Here is an 18558-nt window from a genome sequence, read left to right on the forward strand (position 1 = left end):
TTACATATAACAACAGAACAAAAGATGATAATGTAGCATTTCCCCTAAAAACTACCTACCTATTTTTTTTCTTTTTTTTTTTTGGCACAAAAAGGACGCTGTATTCATTCATATCAGACCATGTTCTCCGAAGTTTCGCTGCATATAAAAACCAAACATATCATGTTGCTTTTCAATTACACTTTAATTCCCTTGGCGCTTTAGATCAAATATTCGGTTTGGGTTATTTTTCTTCTACAGCTTCGAAGCTAGACACCAATTAATGAAAAAACTAATTGGGAGAGTTTTATAAGCCAATTAAAAGCCAATGCAACAAGAATTATTTCCAAATAAACCCAAGTAATAATAATCATAGTTTTCAGCTCGCACACCGGAAATCAATAAACATATAACCACAACTCAAATCAGATTAAGCTTTTATTTGTCAGCTTTTTCTAACTCAAAATCAAACGGTTGTTTTATCTAAATGCGTTTCATCTGAAAGGAAGCATTGGTAAATTAAATTATATTCAGATTGTTCGTGACATTTATGATATTTTCATATTCCTATTCAATTATACTTTTCTCCACAAAAGTCACTTCCCAAAAATATCGATATATAGGATGTTAAAGCTATAAAAAGATATAAATATTTTTGTTTTTAACGAAATTGATAGAAACGAAATTTGAAAATCTCAAGCTGAGAATTCACACATTCACCAGCCGAAAATAAATGGTACATACATTTAAACATCAAATAACATTACAAATTTTAAGGTGATACATTAACTTACTATGCTCTATAAACAACAAATTAATATATTAGAAACTCTTATATCGTTAAAAGATAGTAAAGGACAAAAATGATATAAAACCGATATACTTGGTACAATGTGCAGTACAAAGCTGAACTGGCCTTCCAGTGTATTGCACAATAGAAATTGCGATTAATAATAGTATACATAGTGTAGAGTAAATAGTGAGTACACATTAATAAGTGGTATCATACAATTTCAGGAGCATCAGTAACAAAAGTATCTTGAATCCCGAAAACAAAACAATACTAACATAGAACATCACTAAACAAGTCACCAAAACCACCTAAGATTCGTCCTCATTCTACTAACTACAGGCTATGACAGAAAAAAATGAGAATACTGCCACTCAGAAACCTCGTGTAGTACAAAACAATATGCAATGCCCTTTATAAAATATTGCGACAGGCTACCAGGAAATGGTAACTGGTAAGCATGGCGTTGTCTTAACCTGAATGTTGACATATTGACGTAATTGGAACTTGACTGAATCTACAGAAAAGCTGAGTATTTGATCTGGTCATGACGTGGCAAGACACGGTTGTCCTTAAATTGACCGAGTAAGACAGCATACGACATGGACAAACGTAAGGAAAAATTTTCGTTTTTTTTTAGTTACTAGGTACGTACACGTATTGGCAAGTGGTATTGGAATAAGCTTTAATATGAATCAAACCTATAAAGATGGGGGCATTAAGGGAGACTAATTAAGTGTAATAATTTGATGTATCAACTAGGAATTGGTAAATGTCTAATCGATACGGCACGGTTTCATAATGGATTGTTGGCATATAATGTTGGTTTGGTAGTCGTTTGTATATAGTTCAATAAAATTTTGTAATCATTATTTATCAAATACTTAATTAACCGGCCGGTTTTGATTTATTATATTGATTTTCACTTCGGATGTCGCTTAATACAGCAGTTCCCGCTATATCACATGTTACAGAAAACTTCTCTTGGTGTACTGAATACCAGAATTGGACTGTCGAGCAATCAAGACTAACATTTTATCATTATATACAATGAAATAACGTGCAGTTTACCATTGCACTTTTCGTCATTCCTTTACATGGCAATATATTGAACATATCTAACTACAGTAGAGTATGGCAAAGTTAGAACATTTTGCATGATCTTAAATCTCTGGCAGTAAAATTATAAAAACAACAGCTGAAATGCAAAAATATTTTGTCCTTATTTATTGAAACAACATTAACATTGAATATGATGTCACGAACCCTTTCGGTACCAGCACCCAACTAGACATATCCCTTATAACTATCACAACAACATCCTTTCTTCGATGTCTTATATCAGAATTTAACAAATATCCACCCATTCAGAGAGGCCATTAGCCAGTTTTAATGATATAAACAATGAGATTTTCAAAATTTGCTAACATCGTTATACTAATCTCATATCTATGAAGAACATGTGTTCAAACCCGTTCATGTGACATCTTATTGTTCTAATGAAAATTTTAAAAACTAAATATTTCTTAACGAGTACTAATTGTAACGGACATCGTTATATATGTCCCACAAACGGCCCCGCATTCGTAAATAACGAAGTTGATATCGCAAGTGTATTAAGTGTCAAACTACACCTATATATCATTTCATCAAATCGCTCAATATCTAAACTTCGACCAATGGCCTTTAAGTTGTTTTTTTTGAAAAACATGTCGGAAACCTCGTAAGCGGAGGAAGAAGAAACTGAGCAAAAACAATATGTTGGGGACTTAATTATAGGAAATCAGGCACGTTCTAAATATCTCTCTTAAACAAGACGTTTAAGTCCTTCTATGTACAACTAGAATGTGGTGAGCATTTGTCATGTAGTATAAAAGTTGTTACTGCCTTATAAAGTACGGAAGAGTATGTATACAAGAGGTACCCTATCAACCTTAAACGAGCTGCTCAAATATATAACAAGGAAAGGTTCAATATACTTACCCATTAGTCATAATAAAAATAATTTCATCAAACTAAATGCTTTAATGTTTGGTATGGTTGCTTAAAAGCCATTTCTTCATTTTTAGAGACAAAATTTAACGGACATAGAAGGCACATTTGTCATATCATTCTCCACTACTATGTTTAGAGACAGATTAAGATTTGATGGAACATATTTCCATTAATTACATCATATCGGACATAACCGAAATATTCCTCGTATTACTTGTTCCATTATTTTGTATCACAACGTAGCTAACAGCTTAAAATGTTGAATAATTACAAACAAACAACATCATATTTGCCATTTCTGATACATAAATTGTATCGATCACCAAAGCTTCATCAATTGAATTAATTCTAAACATCGATATGCTCAAACCTCAAATACTTTCAAATAAGCATCTGTAGAAAAAGTACTTAAATGCTCTGTTATAGTGAGTAATGGCGGGAACTCTTGGGATGAAAAACTGTCCTTGAGAAAAATGAAAAAATTACTGCCTTCATGGAAAATACTGATGAGAGAAGAAATGTCTTAGAGGAAAACTGTAATAAGTGAAAATCTTAAAGAGTTTACGAAGTCTTTGAGGACAGAGTTTATCAGTTTGTCCTTAAAATAATTTTGATAATTGTATAGGAACACACAAAATTTCTTTATGTTGTTTCTTTAACAATATATAAAATAATAAAGCAAGAAAATTCATTATTACCATGATAGTCAGTACATGTATATAATTGTATAATGTGATAAAAATAAATGAAAACTACAACAAAATCATTAAATCAAATAAGGTAAAAAGCTAAGCAACCAACAGATCATATCGCTGAAAGACAACTTTTCCATAATTATGCGACGAAACATCATTCCGTCCTTTGTTAAAGAAACGACATGCTTTATCTTTGATCAGCATAGCGACACTATTTCCTAAAACTATAAATCAATCTAAATATTTCACATTTGATCAATAAAATACAAAAAGACACATTCTTATTGTCAATTTGAAAATAAAAGACAACGAATCTAAAGAAAACAAAGGAAAAAAAAATATAAAAAAAAGACTTTTGAAACAATTAATAACAAAGAATAAATGATATGTCGTTTCTCTTATCTGTTTTTATTACTTTTTGTATAGAACAATTTTAGTTGCTACCAAAAACGTTAAAACTTTTTTTTGTAAATATATATAATACATTTGTATATTAATATTTCATATACAATGTATTCAAAAACGGGGTTAAATAAAGCTTTGTTCAACATATGGTTAACATACTGCTATAATATTCCTAGAAGACAAGAAGAACACTTTTAGCAGTAGTAACATTTAACAATAACATATAAACCCTAAGGGCAGTAAGGAAGTGGCTTAAACACTTAAATGGACGTCTCTCTGGTTTCTAGTTTGAGCAAATCTCCCAGCTTCTTCTGTTGGCTTGATGAGGCAGCAATTCTCTGAAGAGGAAAAAAAATCAAATAAATAAATAGAATACTTTCAATGTTTGATGTTATTCATTCAAGATGGGGTTAATTTAAACAGAAATGCAATATTGCTGATGTAGTCAATTTGATGCAATTATTTGAGATTTTATACGATTTCAATTTCTGATCCTCTAGAGATTCTCCAGATCATGGCCCTTCAGCTTGTTTGTCTGTCAACAGGAGAGAGTAAAAAAATCTTAAAGTGATTTGTTCATACAGAAATGTCAAAGTTACTATGGATTATATGAAACAAAATGCTTCCTCTTAACACAATGTTGTACTGAATTACTGGAATTCTACGACTTTATTGTATCTGAAATTTAACCATGCTTATATTTTTGTTATGATTCTTCAATATTCGCCTTGGTTAATGGAGCGTTTTGTTGTATCGAATATCTGTTATACTGAAAATGAATGGTAATTTCTAGGATCAAGGTGGATAATGTATGTACATCTTAACCTATATACTAATAATATTATCGAACCAATATTGGAATGCTTTGACACCTGCACACACTGTATCCACATGCAAATTCAGAAGTGGTTGCACAGGATCACAAGAAAAGAGTACCTACAATGCCATAAGTATGACAGACTATACCAGCTATATATCACTGCAATAAAAAAGGATGCCCTTGCAGATTTTTTCTTTTTGTCTTTAAAACAGTTTAGTTACAACATAACAAAATCTGAGCAACCATAAATTCATCAATATCAAAAGGTCAATTTTATATGGTGGCTTATAATTATGATCAAGTGTTTTATACATCTGCTATACAAACACGCCACAAATAGTCTGTAAATCGTCAAATAATAATAAAAAAATAAAACATGGGTGAAACAAAGGTCATTGAAAATAGGATATACACAGGATGTAAAGCTGATCAACATCACATTTGGAATCTCTACAGGAGGTGTGTTTTATGGGTAAAGAACAGTGACAGGAAGTGTCATATACCGGTAGAGAACTGTGACAGGAATTGACATTTACAGGTAGAGAACTGTGACAGGAAGTGGCATGTACAGGTAGAAAACAGTAACAGGAAGTGACATGTACAGGTAATGAACTGTGACAGGAAGTGACATGTACAGGTACAAACAGTGACAGGAAGTGACATGTACAGGTAATGAACTGTGACAGGATGTGACATATACTGGTAGAAAACAGTATCAGGAAGTGACAAGTACAGGTAGAAATCAGTATCAGGAAGTGACAAGTACAGGTAGAGAATTGTGACAGGAAGTGACATATACAGGTACAAACAGTGACAGGAAGTGACATGTACAGGTAGAGAACAGTAACAGGAAGTGACATGTACAGGTAATGAACTGTGACAGGATGTGACATATACCGGTAGAGAACTGTGACAGAATGTGACATGTACAGGTAGAGAACTGTGACAGGAAGTGACATGTACAGGTAAAGAACTGTGACAGGAAGTGACATGTACAGGTAGAGAACTGTGACAGGAAGTGACATGTACAGGTAGAGAACCAAGAATTTGATCAAATGATGGGAGATGAGGGATAACAACTGCAGTGATAGGCAGAAAATATCAGTCTCTAAAAAAATCTTTTTCGATTATATCGTAAAGGAATAATATGAAGAAGTTTGAAAACATTTCCTGATGTTCTGTACCTTTGAAGAACCCTTTCTAATGCCTTTTGAACTATTGTTAGTTTTAAATTAGACCTCATAAATATAGTGAATTGGGGAATCTGGAATCTGTTCACTTAAAACTTTTTACTGGGATCACAATTCATGCTTCAATAGGATTATTTCTTGTCAATTTTAAGATATTTACAAATATATATACATGTTGGAATGATAAAAGGCAAACCAGTTGTGACACAATCAGACATGCGAAGATGTGTGTAAACAATCGAGCTTGAAATTGATTCATACAGTTTCCTTCAGAACATTAAACATGAGGCCCAAAGAGCCTGCATTGCAAACCTAGATAGTTCAGTAATCATGAAAAAACATTTAAATTATATAACAATTGATTTCCTACTTTTTTTGTGGTGTTTCTCCAAACAATGGTTTAAACCAAATTAGATTTAATCCTGTCATTCTCCAGGATCTTATTTTTTTATATTTATTTATTTATTTCAATATTTCCCCTAATGGGCCCCTTCTCTCTGTCCTCAAACATTTGATCATCTTTGCCCAATAATGATCCAGGCCAAATTTCATCAAAATCCATTCAGTTGTTCAGAACTGTTGGCAATTTAAATGATTAATCTTAAATTCCTCTATTGGGTCTGCCTCTGCAGACCAAAGGAGACCCATCCTCGTATGGACAAAGATCAAGTTATTTCGGTCTAACAACCTGATTCCAGTACATATAAAAAGCATACATGTGAACTCCTAACTTGTGTGGATTAGCCCTCTGATTAGTTGCAGAAACATGAGAAGTCAAAAACATATTTTTGCTTGATTCAGACAATATAGAAAACTTTTCATGTTACGAAAAAAACTCTTTTCTGTAGAAACTTAAGATACTCCATATATACACGTTGAATGAACATTTACTGAGAGCACTGATCTCTGCTTCATTTAATCAACTGCTGCTTGATAATTTGAAACTTGATCATTTTTCTTAGTTTATGAACCTCATTAGGCCTAACATCTGTGGCTTCGTCCTTCTCAGCCTGTGTTTCAGAAAATCGTTTAACGGCAATATCCGCCAGGTAGTTTTTAAGGCACTCCCAATCAAACTCTTAAACATCAATTAGCATGACAGTGAATACTATTTTTAATAAAGAGATCATTTTTAATTAGAGACTGGATTTTTTGCCTCAGAGTGTGTATGATGCTGATGGTACATGGACATGATGAACAGTTGGAGACTAGCAATGATTGTCATACAGGTTTTCCAATCACCTTACCTGACTGTCAACACAAATACTATGAGCATTGTGTCATGACCGTGATCTCTAGAAAATTAAAAGTTGATGTAAAATTGTGTTTTTCATAGAATGATAAAAGCAGAAAGAAACATATTTTTTTGATAATTAAGACAAGTCTGTTGCATCCTTCAAACTCTTCGGTATATCTTATGGAAAACACAAACGAAGATGAAATTTCAAGAAATAAAAAGGCAGAACAAAAAATAGTGTTTGTTTCCTGTTACTCTGACAACCTCATATTTGTGCCTACCCTTCACAACCTTATACATGTGCCTACCCTTCACAACCTTAAATATGTGAATACCCAAAATGACCTTATATTAGTGTATACACTAAATGATATTTTATGTGTGCCTACCCTAAATGACCTTATCATTGTGCCTACCCAAAATGACCTTATATTTGTGTCTACCCTAAATGACCTTATCATTGTGCCTACCCTAAATGACCTTATATTTGTGCCTACCCAATATGACCTTTTACTTATAAAATATAAAACCCTTGAAGTAATATACAAAATATACAAAATACTCACAAGAGGCAAATGGGCCTGATCAGTCACCTGAGTTCTGAAGTACATGTATACCGACACATAATGCTTTGCTTTTAAACACATTTGACCCTTGTGACCTTGAAAGTAGATAAAGGTCATTTCATTTGTTTTTTACCCATATTTGTGCCTACCCTAAATGACCTTATATTTGTGCCTACCCAAAATGACCTTATATTTGTGCCTACCCTAAATGACCTTATATTTGTGCCTACCATAAATGACCTTATACTTATAACAAGTGCAATCAATTATTGCGAAAGCTCACACTATGCACTCATTTTTTATGTTTGTATAAGCATGTCATTTTGAAATTGTACGTCACATGATATCCCTCCAAGACCTCAAATGGATGTATAAACCAAAGTAGAAGGGTGTGGACTTGCGAGCTTTCCAAAAAGTTACCCCAAGATCTTCTTAAAGTGAGTTTTGGTGCCAAAAAAATTAAGTCCACAAAGTCCACAACATCACTTCTAAACCAAATTAGAAATGGGTGAGGTGTACACTTTTGGACTTACAAGCTTTCCAAAAACTTATACCAAAAACTTAAAAGTGGGGTGGGACGACGACGCCGATGCGGATGCCGGGGGTACAGCATTAGCTCACGGTTACTTGTAACAGGTGAGCTAAAAAATAAACCCTTGAAGGAGTATAGAAGAATATTCAAAATATATTCACAAGAGGCCAATGGGCCTGATCAGTTACCCGAGTTCTGAAGTATACCGTCACATGATGTTTTGCTTTTTAACACATTTGACTCCTGTGACCTTGAAAGTAGATAAAGGTTTATTCATTTTGAACATACAGCCAAACCTGTCATATGTGACCTTCCAAGGGAGTCAATAAAAATGGTCACATATGACAGGTGGTCTCTTAATCCAGGTTCAAAGAAAATGACCCGAAAAGGAAAGTTCATTATTATTCTGCCACATACAAATGTATATAAAACATATCAACTACAAGTATCAGTACAAATATGAAAAGGAATTTCTTCATTCTTCAATTAAGATCGTGAATATAATCAAATCTGTAAGAGACCTCTCGAGGAAAATAAAAAAAAAAAAAAAAAATCACTATTAACTTCATAAAATAAAATGCCTCTACTAATGAACAATATATGTACCTTGTTGCCATTCATCCCAGCATGCTACTGGCCCAATATCGTTGCCCTAGGCCTCGTGGTTATTGAGAATAAATTGAAAATGTAAATCGTTTATGGACACTAACATACTACAACTGACAAAAGACCATAAGAATAGGTCAATTTAGACTTAGAAACCTACCAACTCTGAATTTTAACATATGTAACAGGAAACAACCAATTTCTTTGTTTGGCCTTTGGCCTTATAAAATAATGAATGTAAATGAATTAAGAAAATCAGTCAGTAAGGCAGAGTTGTAAATTAAAATAAAAAGAAGAAAAGTAAAGATGAAATAGTAATAGAAATTACAGTTATATATGGGTTGGGTATGAAGTTGATTGCAAAATGTGTCAAGGTCGCAAATGAAGTTCCAGTTCTTATTTTCCCCAACACAGATGAAATGTTCTCTCGATTAATTAATGTGATCAAAAGTGTGTAAGGCAGTGGGGTCACCTCATTCCTGGTGACATTTCAAAAATTACTTCTTATAGATTATATCTCTGGGGAAATTGAGTCTCTAGAAAAACTTTTTAATATGACAATAAATGAAATGGTTATGAGCTGTATGTACTCATAACTGTCAAGTCACTTTGGCAAAACACCTTCACAACATTTATATCTAAGCTAAGATTTTTTTTATTGAAATCTATTGTATCAGCTTATCTATTGTTTTTCTTTTTTTTTAACATAAAATTCCTCATACCACAGTTTCATCAATGTCCCTTAGGATAATATTTTCGATGGGAAAGCACTGAAGTATTTAAGGAAAGATCTTTAACTATTCTTGTTTTTCTTAAAATAAAGTAATGTTTCCTAATGGAAAATCATAAGAAAATGAATTTCCAAAAGTTGAGTAATGTTGTTGAAACTGAGGCCTAATTAATGTAATAAGATGTTTATAAAAGTACTGTGAAAATGAATAATTTAGTTTTTGGTTTTATACTTGTATAACGTCCTATTAACAGCCAGGGACATTTAAGGACGTGCCAGGTTTTCGGAGGTGGAGGAAAGCCGGAGTACCCAGAGAAAAAAACACCGGCCTATGGTCATTACCAAGAAACTACACTGGCACATAGGTTTCGAACTCACAACCCAGAGGTGGAGGGCTAGCGATATAGTGTTGGGACACCTTAACCACTCAGCCACCAAGGCCCCCGGAAATGAAAATGAATGAAGTATCAAAATAAAAGGTTTCCAATGAGTACAGGTTTTCTAAACTGGAGATGTTTAGTTTCCAAGCTATGACGCCTGGACATGTATGTGTACTGTACAATGCTACTGTTATTAATGAAAGCAAGGTTAGAGCTTTGATGAGTTAAAAGATACCATTCAAAACATAAAAAAAATTATAACATATTGAAACAGAATAAACAAAAAACAAAAACACACAAAAAGGAAATGAATTGAATAGAATCAACAAACAAGACCAAAATATCAAAGCTCCTAAAAGGAACTAAACAAAAATATTAATTGTTCAAAATAAACAAACACATCTTAACACACTTGAAATATAACACGTAACTAAATTCAAACAGATTAACCTCCGAATGATAAATTATCATTACCCAAGATACCAGCTGAGAAAGCAATATACAGAAACTATAATTAGCACAACCAAAATTTAGCAGAAAGCTTTCAGTACAAAAATACTAATTAGAAAATAAAATTAGAACTTATCTTAATTAATTTGTTCCTTAGCTTATTACTTTGCACCTACTCCTCCACCTACTCCGCTAAGGTTTTGTCTCGTTTTATTCTATGATAATGAGAACGTCCTTGATAACTTATTGATGATGTCATAACTGATTGTTTAGCATAATCACATGACCTTCACTGTCATTCCTGACTTCATCAAGTAACATGTGCCCTAATGTCAGCCAGAAAAGCCGGTTGAAACCAGTTGGCAACCACATGTAGGTGGTAGTGTAATAGATACACCACTTGGAATCCTGGCTTCTTCAGTGAAACCGAGGAACTACAGGTTTCATTTCCATCCATCTTGTACATATGTACATAAACATAAAAGTTTATCAGCGCTCTAGGGGCTTCATTCCTTGAGGGATTTTGATCTAACTTAACATGATAAAGGACCATAATATCTAAAAAAAAAGTTCGAGATTCAGGGTTTTTGGGGTCAAAGTCACTGTTACTATTTTTAGTGGGCCTGTATGTTTGTTCATTTCATTTATTTATATCGTGAGGTCACCGTATGCCAATGATACCCGCCTCAAACCTAGTAGATGAGTAACATAATATGAACTTTTTGGACATTGGTTCTAGGGGATTTTTGTTCCAGTACAAAAATCAAAAGTATCTGAGCAAAATTTAATGGGTTATGAGCAAAATTTAATGTTTTCCTTTCTGACCCAGGGTTGGCAATGATTATTTTTTTTCTTACCCGAGACAGGGATATCCGCAGTTTTACCGGGGTGAGATTTATATAATCTTTCACCCCTTTTGGGGTGAGATAGGGGGATCTCAACCCGAGGGGAGAGATTGTTAAATTCCCAAACACGAGGCTGGCCGAGTGTTTGGGAACTTAACAATCTCCCCCCGAGGGTTGAGATCCCCCTATCTCACCCCAATAAGGGATGAATGATTATTTTTCTCTTACCCTGTTTTCCAATCGTAGTGTGAACCAAATCCAAACGTATGTAAACAAAAACACGTGGACGGCGGAGGACTGTTGTAATAAGGCTGCAGTAGACGCTTTACACCTTATGATGTTGATTTCATACAAAATATAGTTCCGATTAACTTGTCAAAAAGAACATCAAACACTCAGTTAAGTGCGTTAGTTAATAATTATTTCATTTTTTTTGTGAATAATACTGATATTTATCATTCAAACGTTCCTGGTCAGGTCATAGTGACGTCACCCTATCGAGAACAAGAGCATGTTCAATGAGCATGTGTAGCTTGGTTGAAAAAGAAAATCTCACCCCGGTAAAACTGCGGATATCCCTGTCCAGGGTGAGAGAATTTCTTATCTCACCCTGGGAAAAGACAAGCTACACATGCTCTTCTCAAGTTCTCAACAATTGTATTTCCTCATGTCAACAATACCATGATGTCACCCTTGACCTCGGGGGTAAGATAATTAAGCTGCCGAACACTCAGCAAGCCTCATGTTTGGCAACTTAAGAATCTTCCCCTCGGGTTGAGATGCCCCTGTCTCACTTCCATGGGGGTGAATGATTATTTTTCTCTTACCCTGGTTACTGAAATTAAATTGTGACCCTTGAACATTCCAGAATCGTCTTAGACAGGAACTCTGACCCCTGTGGAATGTGTTTTCTGACTAGGACATGTATGTATGTAACACATGAATGCTTCAGCTATAGAACAATGTGTCACATGTAGAAGGAGGTCAAAATCAACCTTTGACCCTAGAACCATAATCAAAGACCATAGGAATGTGACCAGGTGTAGAACTTGTTAGGCTATGATACTATGGCGTAACTATGAATTGTTCATTCATTCATTTAGATTGGCAGGGGATGCGACAGGACTCTTTTTCTTGACAGAACACAATGGATAGAATGGACCATGATTAGTAACATGTATATGCTCCCCAATAAAATTTCAGGGGCACAAAAATATGATGCCAACACAGATTTTTAGGTTACTAGGGACCAAACTCATCTGAGCAATTAAATCTAGTTTTACTTCATCCTTTCTTTTGTAGGCTGTTTGTGATCTAGTTTTAATATTAAGAAGGTTAGCAGAAAAACAGTCACTTACATCAGCATGAAGGGCTTGTTTGGTCTGGAACGACATTTTCTCCAGTTCAATTTCCACCCACTTTGGTGTGTCTGGGATACAGTAAGCCACTGCTCCCTTCAGGGCTAGGATGACATGCTACAAAAAAATAAATAAATAATCAAAACCGATTCTTGACCGCTAGGGACTGAATCCCAAGAGCCTGGTTAACTAATTTCTATGTACCTTAAACAAGAAAATAACTGACAACAAATACCACTAAAATACCAGCTTGAATATTGTATAGATATTGAATTTACTATTAGTTCACATTCATTCAATATAGAGCAAAAAAAAAATCTATTTTGGGTTAGATGACCTCACAGCTGTACTGTATTCACCTACCAGAGTACAGTCAGTAAGCTTAAGATATGTATTTACATCCAAATCCAGAGGCCAAGTTTATAAACTTTGATCTTGCCTGAATATTTTTTAGCACTGAACTGCAATAAATATGAGTGGGCCTGTTACCAGTTATGGGCATACATATTGCTGAAGATATACTGGTAAGTGGAGATATTGGTGCAAATTTTGCTCACCTCCACAGCGACGAAGATGATGACGATGTTTACAGCGCTGATGTCAGATGGAAGAAGCTTCTTCACCTCGGGATCCATTCCTATCAGGGCACAGTTGGTGATGACAGCGATGATACTGATGATCTCAAAGGCTACCTGTCACAAAGAATATTCAAAACAGTGAGAGTTACAAACCCAGAAACAGTTGTACGGAATATTTGGTATTATGTCATAATTCAATGTTCTTGGTCAAATGTGACCTTTGACTCTTTAATCTAAATCCTTTAACCATGACCACCAACTTATAGCCAAGCGAAGAAATTGTTGTCATAATATATCTTGAAACATTTTGTGACATTTACAGTTTAAGTCATGCTTATTGCTTTACCAATGAAGCAGAACTAAAGTTAGACTGGTGAATGACATCCTGATATTCCAACATCAGAAAAGCCCCTATGTCTGTACAAACCTGCCAAGCTCCGATATTTGATGCTGACTCGGCAAACGGTCTCTGGAATACTCGACACATCTTGAAAGCATCGGACCTGATCTCGGTCACGTTGTTGAGTAGTGCCCAGAAAGCAGCCAGAGGAAACGCAGAGGAAAACAAGAAGACATAGCCGAACTGGAGGAACATTTCCAGGTAATCGTCCATTGTACCCTAAAATAGATAAACGCCCCTGGTTTATAAGATTCTGTAGCATTGTAGGCTATTATTAACATCATATAGTCAGGTTATTTGTGATAACCATAAATTACTGTGAACATGCTTATTTTGTGTGTGCTAAAATCTTAGTGCATAACCAAACTAAAACAGATTAGCGCAATGATGAATAAATGCATCTGCAATACAACAGAGAACAATGCACAGAAACTATATTTAGCTCAATAATAATTTAGGGGAATACATTTTTATGAATGGTAGAATCTAGGCTGTTTTGTTTGACTTCTGACCTTTTAATCTTATGCTGTACACATCCATTTGTTCTATATGACCTCTGACCTTCCACTTTGCCTTGTCCACATTCATGGCAGATTTTGAATTGTTCTTTATGACCTCTGACCTTTCCACTTAATCTCATACTCATTCGATAGTAGATTTTGAATTGTTCTTTATGACCTCTGACCTTTCCACTTAATCTCATACTCATTCGATAGTAGATTTTGAATTGTTCTTTATGACCTCTGACCTTTCCACTTAATCTCATACTCATTCGATAGTAGATTTTGAATTGTTCTTCATGACCTCTGACCTTTCCACTTCACTTCATACTCATTCAATAGTAGATTTTGAATTGTTCTTTATGACCTCTGACCTTTCCACTTTACCTCGTACTCATTCAATAGTAGATTCTAGATTATTCTTTATCACCTCTGACCTTTCCACTTTACCTCATACACATTCAATGGTAGATTCTAGATTATTCTTTATGACCTCTTGACCTTTCCACTTTACCTCATTCTCATTCAATGGTAGATTTTGAATTGTTCTTTATGACCTCTGACCTTTCCACTTAATCTCATACTCATTTTATAGTAGATTTTGAATTGTTCTTTATGACCTCTGACCTTTCCACTTTACTTCATACTCATTCAATAGTAGATTTTGAATTGTTCTTTATGACCTCTGACCTTTCCACCTTACCTCATACTCATCCATGGTAGATTCCAGGTTGACCTGTTTCTGTACGATCTGGTCCAGCTCCCCGTTGAAATATTCCACCTTCTGTATGGCGGCTTCCTTTTTCATCACTTTGTCTACCTGCTGTTTCCTGCGTCGGACAAAGATGAACGGGACCATGGCTTCTCTCACCTGGCCTATAACCTGCTGGGTCACCAGCAAAGCTGCTAGATGCTAAAAAATAATATACAATTATTATAAAGTTGTTAATTCTGAAAACAATTAATGTATTGAATACAAAAATTGTTAAAGTTAAAAATATCATATCAAAAATTTGATTACATTAATTTTGAACTTGCATGCAGTAAATTACCAAAGAGCCATCCTATCTGAGGTTGAATGTGTCCTACAGTAATCATAAATGTACATGTATATATATATATTATATCTCCTTAAGTTACTACAGAGGGGGAGGAGCCAATGTTAGATGGAAATCAGTGGGTCTCTTAGTGTGGAACTTCACGTTGAGTATGGATACCTTACAGGTATGCCGGGCAGTTTAAGAAAATAAACTAGTTATAAACAACGGATAATAACCGCAACATACTCAATATAGTCTGATTCTCATGATATACAACGTTAATTCCATGAAATGTTGGTTTAACCCAACAGTATTTTTCAGAGCAAAAGTCATTTCAACATTTTTCTCTCTGACCAATAATCCCCTAGATCTAATTCTACCAACAGATTCTTTGGCTTCTACCGGTGGCATTTGATATTTTAAAGAAAAAAGTTTTTAGATATCAAAAAGTCTGAAATATTTTTTTTTAATATAAGATTAATGCTCTCTACATGTGCTTTTACTCAGAAAATGTCAGTCTGATTTTGAGGATATATTTTGGTTATCATCAGTAAGATAGAGCTGACATTGTAGGTATATATATATTTGTAGTTTGAATCTCTAAAGTAAAAAGATGTACTTAACATTGCTAAATGACATTTTGAACTAGAGAATGAGATTTTGTGACAGCACATTAAGATGAATGATAACTTACGCTTCGGAGAAGAGTCATGTCTTGAAGATAGAATGCCACATAAAACAGCGACATGAAACAGTTGACAAAATCAAACTAAAAAAGAAAATAATACTGTACCAATTAAACAATTATCTCTATTCTTATTTATTTAATTAGAATGTAACAATTAAAATGTTAACATAACTCTACATAACAATTAAAATGTTAACATAAACTCTACATAACAATTAAAATGTTAACATAAACTCTACATAACAATTAAAATGTTCACATAAACTCTACATAACAATTAAAATGTTCACATAAACTCTACATAACAATTAAAATGTTCACATAAACTCTACATAACAATCAAAATGTTTACATAACTCTACATATCAATTAAAATGGTTACCTAAACTCTACATCCCTTCCTTCTTTTAATATTCATTCATTCTACTTACTTAACTTTCCATCTATTAATTTCTCATTAATTCAAATTCCTTCTATTCAATTTTCATTCCTTTCTATTTCCCTTCCCTTCTTTGCATTTCTCCTTATTTCTTATTCATCCATCAATTTATTTCTCCTTTCATATTTTCCTTCGTTCTTTTCGTTCCTTAAATTCTTCCTATTTGATTCTCAATCTTTCTACTTAAATTTCATTCCTATTTATTTCCCTTCCTTTCTTTTCATTTCTCCTTATTTCTTTTTCCATTTATTTATTTCTCCTGAGTCCTCTTTGTATTTTCCTTCTCTTTTAATCCAATTCCTTCTATAATATTTTCACTATTTATTTCTCCTTCCTTCTATTTCATTCTTGCTATCTACAATTCTTTTTGATCTTATTTCTTCATCAATTTCTCCATCTATTTATTCCTCCTTTGTTCAATTCACTTTTCCTCCATTCTCTCCTTCCTTCTATATATCCCCCTTTGTTCATTTTACTTTTCCTCTATTCTCTCCTTCCTTCTATATATTCCCCTTTGTTCATTTTACTTTTCCTCTATTCTCTCCTTCCTTCTATTTATTCCCCTTTGTTCAATTCACTTTTCCTCCATTCTCTCCTTCCTTCTATATATTCCTTCTTTGTTCAATTCACTTTTCCTCTATTCTCTCCTTCCTTAAGTTCTATATATTCCCCTTTGTTCATTTTACTTTTCCTCTATTCTCTCCTTTCTTCTATATATTCTTCTTTGTTCAATTCACTTTCCTTCATTTTCTCCTTCCTTCTATATATTCACCTTTATTCAATTTTCTTTTCCTCCATTCTCTCCTTCCTTCTATTTATTCCTCTTCATACAATTTACTTTTCCTCCACTCTCTCCTTCCTTCTATTTATTCCCCCTACATTCAATTTACTTTTCCTTCATTCTCTCCTTCCTTCTATTCATTCCCCTACATTCAATTTACTTTTCCTTCATTCTCTCCTTCCTTCTATTTATTCCCCCTACATTCAATTTACTTTTCCTTCATTCTCTCCTTCCTTCTATTCATTCCTCCTTTGCTCAATTTACTTTTCCTTCATTCTCTCCCTCCTATTTATTCCCCTTCATTCAACTTACATTTCCTTCATTCTAGCTTAAATCATTTTTTCTCTTTATTTCTCTTTTCATTTCTCTTTCCTTCTTAATAATTTTCATTTCTCTCTTTCCTTTCATATATTGTATGACCTATTCCTCCTGTTCAATTTTCATTCCTTCATTTCTAAATGCTGTTAACAAAAACGATCAATATGTACACTGTGACGACAGTGTATTTATACATTTTCAGCTCAGTTTTTTTTTTATCTCATTATCTTTATTTTGTTATGCCAACAACATGATAGCTATCTGAATCATGTATACTGATACCGTTGATCTTACCAGAATGAGTTTGACGATCAAATGATTGTCATATGAAGACTGGAGTCGATGGTTTTCTGAAGAGAAAAAACATATTGATTTAGTGTTCAGCTGCTGTGGGACTATAAAAAACAATTAAACATTATAGTGATGATGAAGGTCTGGAACAGAATGTCTTTCTCTTGTTACAAAATTACCCAAATAACTGAGGAAATAAAATCATTTCAAAGATAGCTAATTGACACTGATTTATGTATACAACGTCATGTATCTCATACAGATTGATGCCATATTTGCCATGCCCAAGGGGCAACCACAACTCACAACTCCGACTCAAAAGCAGGGGTGGGTTTTTTCTGGGAAAATGAAATAGAATTTAGTTATCAATGAGCTACAATTGACATAGATGGGTTAACATTATTAACAGGAATGGGCTTATTTCGAGATAAATATGGTAATGAAGTATATGAATTTATTTTATAAATTTTATCGTATGACCAGTACAATACTGTATAACGTGAAACTTTATTGTGTATAAAATTTCTTTGTTTTCATGCATATGGTTGCTATGGAACCACATACAAGAGGCCCAATGGGCCTATATCGCTCACCTAGTTCTACAGCAACTTTGAAGGTGATTTAGGTCATTTCTGCAGATACTATGCTGATAACCACTTTATTCAAATATCAGAATAAGCTATGTTTATTCATGTCATTAAATTTCCTAGCCCTTCATTGCAGCATACTATTGGCCTAATATCAGGTCTTGGAGACTCTTGGCTATCAAGAAACCACTGTTCAAAGATTTTAGCCTATTTGACCACAGTGACCTTGTATGTAGGTCAAGGTCATTCATTTCAACAAACATGGTAGCAATTCATATTCAATTATGATACAGGACAAATATCAAGTCTCTGGGTCTCATGTTTATTGAGAAGAAGACAATTCAAGATTTTAGCCTAT

The 18558-nt window shown here is 33.8% G+C and overlaps 1 protein-coding gene across 8 annotated transcripts in view; it reads right to left on the minus strand.

The window, feature by feature from the left end:
* Window positions 1–399: 399 nt before the first annotated feature.
* The window catches only part of LOC117337600 (anoctamin-10-like), a 64268-nt gene continuing 46109 nt past the window's right edge, over window positions 400–18558 (minus strand). For 7 of the 8 annotated variants that reach the window (XM_033898654.1, XM_033898652.1, XM_033898653.1 and 4 more), the window contains 7 exons: window positions 17617–17672; window positions 15791–15865; window positions 14760–14969; window positions 13584–13775; window positions 13136–13270; window positions 12579–12695; window positions 400–4202 (listed from right to left, as the gene is read on the minus strand). In XM_033898654.1, the coding sequence (XP_033754545.1) occupies window positions 4125–4202; window positions 12579–12695; window positions 13136–13270; window positions 13584–13775; window positions 14760–14969; window positions 15791–15865; window positions 17617–17672 (863 nt within the window). In that variant the 3' untranslated portion in view covers window positions 400–4124. Of the gene's footprint in view, window positions 4203–7121; window positions 7170–12578; window positions 12696–13135; window positions 13271–13583; window positions 13776–14759; window positions 14970–15790; window positions 15866–17616; window positions 17673–18558 lie in introns of all 8 variants that reach the window. The other variant, XM_033898655.1, reaches the window with a different exon arrangement.

Source organism: Pecten maximus, chromosome 11, assembly GCF_902652985.1.
Source record: "Pecten maximus chromosome 11, xPecMax1.1, whole genome shotgun sequence".
Lineage (NCBI taxonomy): Eukaryota > Metazoa > Mollusca > Bivalvia > Pectinida > Pectinidae > Pecten > Pecten maximus.